Genomic DNA, 7169 nt, shown 5'->3' on the forward strand with positions numbered 1-7169 from the left:
ATACATCTGGGCACACCTGGACACAGCTGGGCACACCTGGACACACCTAGAGTACACCTGGAGCACACCTGGACACACCTGTGCATACCTGGGATCACCTGGGCACACCTGGAGCCCGCCTGGGGGACACCTGGTGCTCACCTGGCCACACCTGACCACACCTGGGGCACACCTGGGCGCACCTGGAGCACACCTGGACACAGCTGGGTGCTCCTGGCCACACCTGGGGCACACCTGGGCCACAGCTGGGCACAGCTGGGCACAGCTGGGGCTCACCTGGGGCTCACCTGGGGCAAACCTGGGCACACCTGGGGCACACCTGGGCTCACCTGGCTCGGCCGTTCTGCCGGGAGGTGGCCACGGGCCCCCCGCCCAAGCCCCCCCGGGGTCCCCGCCAGCCCGGCCGGGTCCGGGGCTGCTCCCCCGGGGCTCCGGGTCCCCGTCCCGCCCGCTCGTCCCCAACGGGAGGGGACAGAGCCGCGGCCAGGTGACCCCCCCGGCATCACCGCAGCCCCTCCATCGCATCCCGAGCCCCCTCCCCAATTCACACCCGCGCCCGGCGGTCCCTCCGGCACTCCCGGGGACCCCCCGACCCCCCTCGAGGGGAGCCGGGCGTGGCGGCGGCGACAGCGGCGACAGCGGCGACAGCGGCGACAGCGGCCGGGGATGTCCCCGAGCCCTCGGCCCCGCCGGCCACCCACCGGCGAGCCCTGCCCGGGGCTGTCCTCTCCTCCTGCGGGGACACGGCCGCGGCTCCCGGGCCGCTCCGGGGCTGCTCCGGGGGTCGCTCCGGGGGTCGCTCCGGGGGTCGCTCCCGGGGTCCCGGGGGTCGCTCCCGGGGTCCCTCCGGGGGTCGTGTCCTCGGCGGGCGCTGCTTCCCGGTTTTCCGCGCGGTGGGAGCTGGAAGCTGCTCCTGGCTGGACGCTGGTGGGGGGAAGCTCTGAGAGCTCTTAAATAAACAGGAAATAAAAACCAAACCAAAACAAAACAAAACAAAAAAAAAAAACCAAAACGAAAAAACGGAGGGGATGAGGAAAAAGGGGGGAAAAAAGAGGAAAATGGGAGGGGAAGGAAACCAAACCAACAGCGATCCGAAGGGGAGGAAAAAAAAGGGGAGAAAAGGAGGAAAAAGAGAGAGAGAGAGAGAGAAACAGAAAGTGGCTGGTTGGCCATGGCGGAGCGGGAGGGGACACAGAGGTCGGGCCGAGGCGCGGCGCAGGCGACACACAAAAAGTTCTTTTGGCGGAGCGGAGGCGACAAAAAACATGGATCAAACAGAAAGAGGAGGGGACAACAGGTGGCGGCTTCCCTCCAGAGCGCCTCAGGAAGAAGCCAAGTCCCAGGGAGGAAGAGGAGAGCGAGGAAGAGAGGAGGAGCGGCCGGGCGGAGCTGGCAGGGGCGCTCAGAATGAGATGGAGGAGTTCCTGGCCCCAAAGGAAGTCAATACGGGGATGGATGTTCTGCCAGCTGCGGGTTTTTCTGAGACCGTGGGGGAGGTCTCACTGGCCTCTTTAGATGGTCTAGTGGCCTGGAAAGAAAAGCAAGATTCAAGGAGGACGAGGAGGAGGAGAAAAGGGTGGAAAGTCCGAAAAGAAAGGAAAAAAAAAAAAAAAAAAGCTTTAAAAATAAAAATAAATAAAAAGACGAAAGGAAAAACTGAAAGAAGGGGAAAAAACCAACAGAAACGAGGACAAGGGGGGGAAAAAAAAGGAAAAACAAAACCCAAAAACAACCGAGAACCAAAGGGAGTTCGTTCAGAAGCAGCACTGAGTCAGGCCTGAGGTCAAGCAGCTGGAAAAGGGCCACCACAAACAGCGCGACAAGAGCGGGTCCCACGCGTCACTGCACGGGCAGGGGACATCCCCGAGAGGAGCGGACGGACGGACGGACGGACGGACGGACAGGCGGACACACAGGCAGACGCAGGCGGGGTGGGGCGGGGGGGGTGAGAGGGGAGGCACAGGGGACACGGGGGAGGCACAGGGGGGACAAGAAGGGCAGCGTTAGAGCGGGCACAGCCCCCGGCCGAGCCTCGGCAGCGCCCGAGGGTGGCGGTGCCCACCCTGTCCCTGTCCCTGTCCCCACCGTGCCCGGGGGGGTGGGGGTCGGTCACGGGCATCGGGAATGGTGAAAATCCCTCAGGGAATGAGGACGGGGATCCTCCAGCCCCATCCTCGCCCTCAGTGAGGGGTTGGGGTGCTGAGGAGAGGAGTGGGGACGCGGCCAGAAGTGACACGGGGGGACAAAAGTGACACGGAATAATGCCAGCCGGGGCAGCGGCAGGTGCCGGGGGGGGCTGATGGCGCCACCGAGGTGTCCCCGAGGCGGACAGAGGTGACACCGAGCAGCCGCGGCTGTGTGGCCTCCAGGGGAGGGGGCTCGGTGGCCTCGTAGGGTCAGGAGATGCTCCCCGGCCCCTCTCTCTGGTCCAGGGGGAATCCAGAGGGAGCTCCCGCCTCTCCCTGATTCCACGGGCCGGGACAGCCCCGCAGGCCGGAGGGGACAGCCAGGGGATGCCCCCCGAGCTCGGGGATGGACCCTCCTTGGGGGAATTTTCCCACTGGGAACGGAGCAGCCGAGGGGAGGGTTTGACCCTTCTCGCAAGGTCCGTTTTGCTCATTCCACACTTGCCCAAATTGCGTGAAATCCCCCCCAAAACCCTGCTGGGAGTAGCTCCGGTTTGTCCGACAGGGCCGGCGGCTGCACGAGAATGAGCAGAATCGGGTTTATTGCGGGATTTTGGCGGTGGAAAAGGGGTCGGGACACAGAGGGGGGCGCAGGAAGGGCTCAAGGCGGAGCCGCTCGCGGTGCTGCTGCCCAGCGAGGGGAAAAGGGCTGCTGGGAGCGGGGACAAGGGGTCAGCAGGGAGGGAGGACACCCGAGTGGCCGTGATCCCCTGGCCTGTGGCCTGAGCCGGCCGGGAATGCACGGCTGGAGCCGGGGTGACAGCAGGGACGGAGCTGGGGGGATGCAGGAGCTGCCCCCCGGGATGGGCAGGGGTCAGTGCTGGGGGCTGGGGATGTTCCATCCCATCCCATTCTCTTCCAGCTGCTGTGGCCCGCTCACCCTGTCCCCACGGTGTCCCCACGGTGTCCCCACGGTGTCCCCACGGTGTCCCCGGTGCCACCACCCCCGCCTGGGACACCACAAGCTGCGTGGGGCGAGGTCCCGGCTCCCCAAAACCTCCCGGGACAGGAACCCCAGGGAGGGAATCCCCATCCCCAGAGCTCCCGTGGCTCTGCCACGCTCCAAGGAGATGTCACTGTCCCCAGGGGCGAGGGGACAACGCCACCGCGGCAGGGTGACACCCAGCGCCGGGGGACAACAGGCTGCGGCTTCAGCCAGGACAGTCACAGTCACAGGGTTTGTGTCTCTCAGCACGAAGTCGTGTCCCTGTCCCCTGTCCCCACGGGCTGTGACAAGAGCCTCTCAACAGCCGCGTCCCTTTGTCCCCAACCCCGCCGGGCTCAGCCGAAGCCGAGAAGGCACCAAGAAAGAGAGAACCCAGCCCCAAAAATCATCACGCTGGGGGTGTCCCCGGCTCAGGCCGTGCCCGAGGGCGCTGCCGGGGCCGCGGGCAGCCCCGGGGCGGCTCTAGGGGTGGAGTACCTGCTGCTGGCCCTGGATCCGCATGTACTCCATGCGCTGCTTGATGTGCTTGCCCTTGTCGGGGCTGCCCTGCTGGCCCTGCTTCAGCCGCGACGCCGGGTTCACCACCTTCATGGCCGGGATGGAGACGCCACCGCTCTGCCGGGACACAAAATCCAGGGGAAAAGGGTTAAAATCCTTTAATCCTTTAATCCTGGGGGAGCCGGCAGCGCTGGATGCCTGGGGCTGAGCCACCCCTGCCGGCACAGCCCGTGCTGGCGAGGATGAGGAGGATGAGGCTCCCCCGTGTGAGCTCCAAACCCCGCCGGGACTTACCGGGAGCCACCCGAGAGGGGGTTTAGGGCAGACACGGCAAAAACCGGGACACCGAGGGCGGGACAGGACACCCGAGAGAGAGGGAAAGAGGCGGCGGCAGGCAGAAGCAGATTCCAGGTGGGAACGGCGGCAGTGGGAATACAGAGGAGTTTATTTATGGCTGTGCACAGGAGCGGATACAGAGAATCGCCAGAGCAACCCCGCGTGTCCCCTCCCGTGCCAGGGACACCCCAGGTCCCCTCCCGTGCCAGGGACACCCCAGGTCCCCTCCCGGTGGCCTCGTGCCTGTCCTGTTCCAGTGGGGACATCCCAGGTTGGGAAATCCATGGCTCGGGTGAACCCCTGGGATCCTCAGTGGTCCCCACAGGTGGGACACGGGGGATTCCCACACCCCACAGCACGAGGGAATCGAAAAATCATGGAAAATTCCTCATCTGGGAGGGTGGAGGATCATCAGAGTCCAAATCCCAGCCCTGGAGAATCCCACATGAGCCACAGCATCCCTGGCATTCCCGGCGCTGGGAATCTTCCAGAATCCTCGGGAGGTGACAGCAGCCCTGCCCTGCCCCTCTCTGCTTTAGGACTGATCCATCACAGCCTCTCCTGCCTAACCCTGAGCCTGGCTTTGCCCCAGCCGCAAATCCATCCCCGCAGCTCCACTTCCCATTTTCCAGGGAAAAAACATCTGGAAAAATTGCAGCTGCACCCCCGTTCACCCAGGGAGAGCCCCCCGAGGAGCGGGAGAACGGCTCCAAATGGAAAAGGAGATTTATTCCCCAGCGCTGGCTGTTAATAAAGGAGCAGGTTGACGTCGCAGCGGAGCTCAGGGCATTTTCCCCCTCCCTGTTTTTCCCAGATATTCAGCTGGATTCCAGCGGAAAGCAATTTGGGATGGCTTCAGGGAGCTCATGCTGCGGTTTAATTAGGAGAAACATCTGCTGGGTTCCGGCTGCCGCTCATTAGGAGAGGGGTTTTTATGCAAAATGGTGAAATTGAGAGCGGTGCTTCGGCATCCGGAGCGCCCAGCCCTGGCCAATCCTGTGGGATGTTCATGGACCCTGTGGGATTCTCTTGGACTCCTTGGGATGCTCAAGGACCCCTTGGGATGCTCAAGAGCCCCGTGGGATACCCTTGGACCCCTTGGGATGCTCATGGGTCCCTTGGGATGCACTTGGACACTTTGGGATGCTCTTGGATCCTTTGGGATGCTCATGGACCCCTTGGGATACCCTTGGACCCCTTGGGATGATCTTGGACCTCTTGGGATGCTCAAGGACCCCGTGGGATACCCTTGGACCCCTTGGGATGCTCAAGGATCCCTTGGGATGCTCAAGAACCCCTTGGGATGCCCTTGGACTCCTTGGGATGCTCAAGGACCCCTTGGGATGCTCAAGAGCCCCGTGGGATGCCCTTGGACCCCGTGGGATGCCCTTGGACCCCTTGGGATGCTCAAGGACCCCCGTGGGATGCCCTTGGACCCCGTGGGATGCTCTTGGACACCTTGGGATGCCCATCCTGGACCTGGTGCTCCAAAACCCTTCCAGGGCGGAAGAATCCACCTCATCCAGGGTTTAATTCCAGGACGGGATCAGCCAGCACCACCCGGCCCTGCCTCCCTTCCCGCTGCCAGCTCCTGCCTCGCTCATTCCTGCCCTTCCCAAACCCCTCCAAGTGCCAGCGAGAAGAGGAATATTCGCTCTCCGCCTCGGCCCTGCCCGGAGGAGGAGTCACAGAGAGGGAGCAGGCGGAGGAAGAGACATCAGAGTGAATCCAGGGCAGAGCAGGGCACGGGGGAGAAGAGAAAATGAACCTGGCGAGTGCCGGGGGGCAGCTGCGGCTTGGGGAGCAGCGCTGGCTTGGTCCTGCTCGGACTCTTGGCAGCGCCATCCTTGGCCTGGCTGAGGTCCAGCGCGGTGTCACCGTCGCAGCCGCCGAGCCCGAGGTCCCCCAGGCTCTTCCCGGCCTCCTCGGATCCCAGCGCGTCCTTGGGGAACGCCAGTTCCACGGCGGGGTGGCTGCTGATCTCGTTGATGGTCATTTCCAGCTCGCGGATGGTTTCCTCCAGGCTGTCCAGTCTCTGGTAGGTGTCCTCATAAATCTCCTTTTTTCCCGGGGCCGGGGGGAGCCCGGGGGACAAGCGGCCTCTGCAGAGCCCCTCCGCCACTTTCCCCCCCGTTCCGGGGTCGCCCCCCGCAGCCGGAGCCCCTCCATCCCATCCCGGAGGTGCCGTGGAGTGGCTGGAGAGGGCAGGAATCTGCTCCAGGGGCTGCTCCTGCCGGGAATGTCCCTCTGGATCCCTGCCCGCGGGAATCCCGGGATGCGGCAGCGGGCTCTCCTCTCTCCATGCGGCTTTGGGAGCCCCTCCGGAGCGTCCAGGAGCGAGCCCGGCTCCTCTTTGGGGATCCCCATCGGGAATTTGGGGAATGATCCCGGTGCCGATGGAGGGGAGCGCGGCCTCCGCAGCTCCGCCACCTTCCCCGTGGCTCCGAGGAGCCCCGCGACTTTGGGGACAAATCTTGTCGCCTCCTCCTGGCCTGCTGGCAGCGTCCAGAGCCGCGTCCCCTCCTTGTCCCCCCATTTTATCCCTCGGGAAAGGCGCGGCCGCCAAAGGAAACTCCCGGGAGGTGCTGCCGGGGGCCGGCGGGGCTGGAGGGCGGTCCTGTGCCAGCGGGGACTTTGGGGAGCTGCCAGGAGCCACCGCAAGGCCCCTCCTTGTCCCCTCGGGTGGCAGCCGCGCTCCTGCTGCGCTGCCCGGTGCCAGCCACGGCTCCGGCTCGGCTTCGGGGGACGGCGGCTCCGACACCCACTCGGTGAGCACGATCTGGGGCAGGGAGAACGCCCGGCTGGCCGGGGCTGCCAGCGGCTCCTAGGTAGAGAATTCAGACAGGTTAGGGGCCGGGAGACAGCGGGGTCTGCCTGGGGAGGCACCACGGGGCGCCACAAATTATTGGGGTCACCCCCACGGCACGGCCGAGTTCCACAGGAGGGAGTTTGGGGAGGGAGAGGAGGGGGCTCAGCTCCTTCCTGCCCATCCCGCACATCCCAGAGGGATTCACGGCACGGACGGGGGCCGGAGAGGGGCTCAGCTCCTTCCTGCCCATCCCGCACATCCCAGAGGGATTCACGGCACGGACGGGGGCTGGAGAGGGGCTCAGCTCCTTCCTGACCATCCCACACATCCCATTGCGAGGGACAGCGTGAACAGGGAATGGAAGGGAATGTCCAGCTCCCTCCTCCAGCCCTGA

At 64.8% G+C, this 7169-nt stretch overlaps 1 protein-coding gene across 1 annotated transcript in view; it reads right to left on the reverse strand.

Annotated features, from left to right (window-relative positions):
* Positions 1-856: 856 nt before the first annotated feature.
* Positions 857-7169, reverse strand: part of SRCIN1 (SRC kinase signaling inhibitor 1) — a 68146-nt gene continuing 61833 nt past the window's right edge. The window contains exons 15-16 of the mRNA XM_033511580.1: positions 3610-3747; positions 857-1528 (exon numbers count right to left, since the gene is read on the reverse strand). Of these exons, the coding sequence (XP_033367471.1) occupies positions 1403-1528; positions 3610-3747 (264 nt within the window). The 3' untranslated portion in view covers positions 857-1402. The remainder of the gene's footprint in view (positions 1529-3609; positions 3748-7169) is intronic.

Source organism: Parus major, unplaced genomic scaffold (assembly GCF_001522545.3).
Source record: "Parus major isolate Abel unplaced genomic scaffold, Parus_major1.1 Scaffold355, whole genome shotgun sequence".
In the NCBI taxonomy this organism is placed as follows: Eukaryota; Metazoa; Chordata; class Aves; order Passeriformes; family Paridae; genus Parus; species Parus major.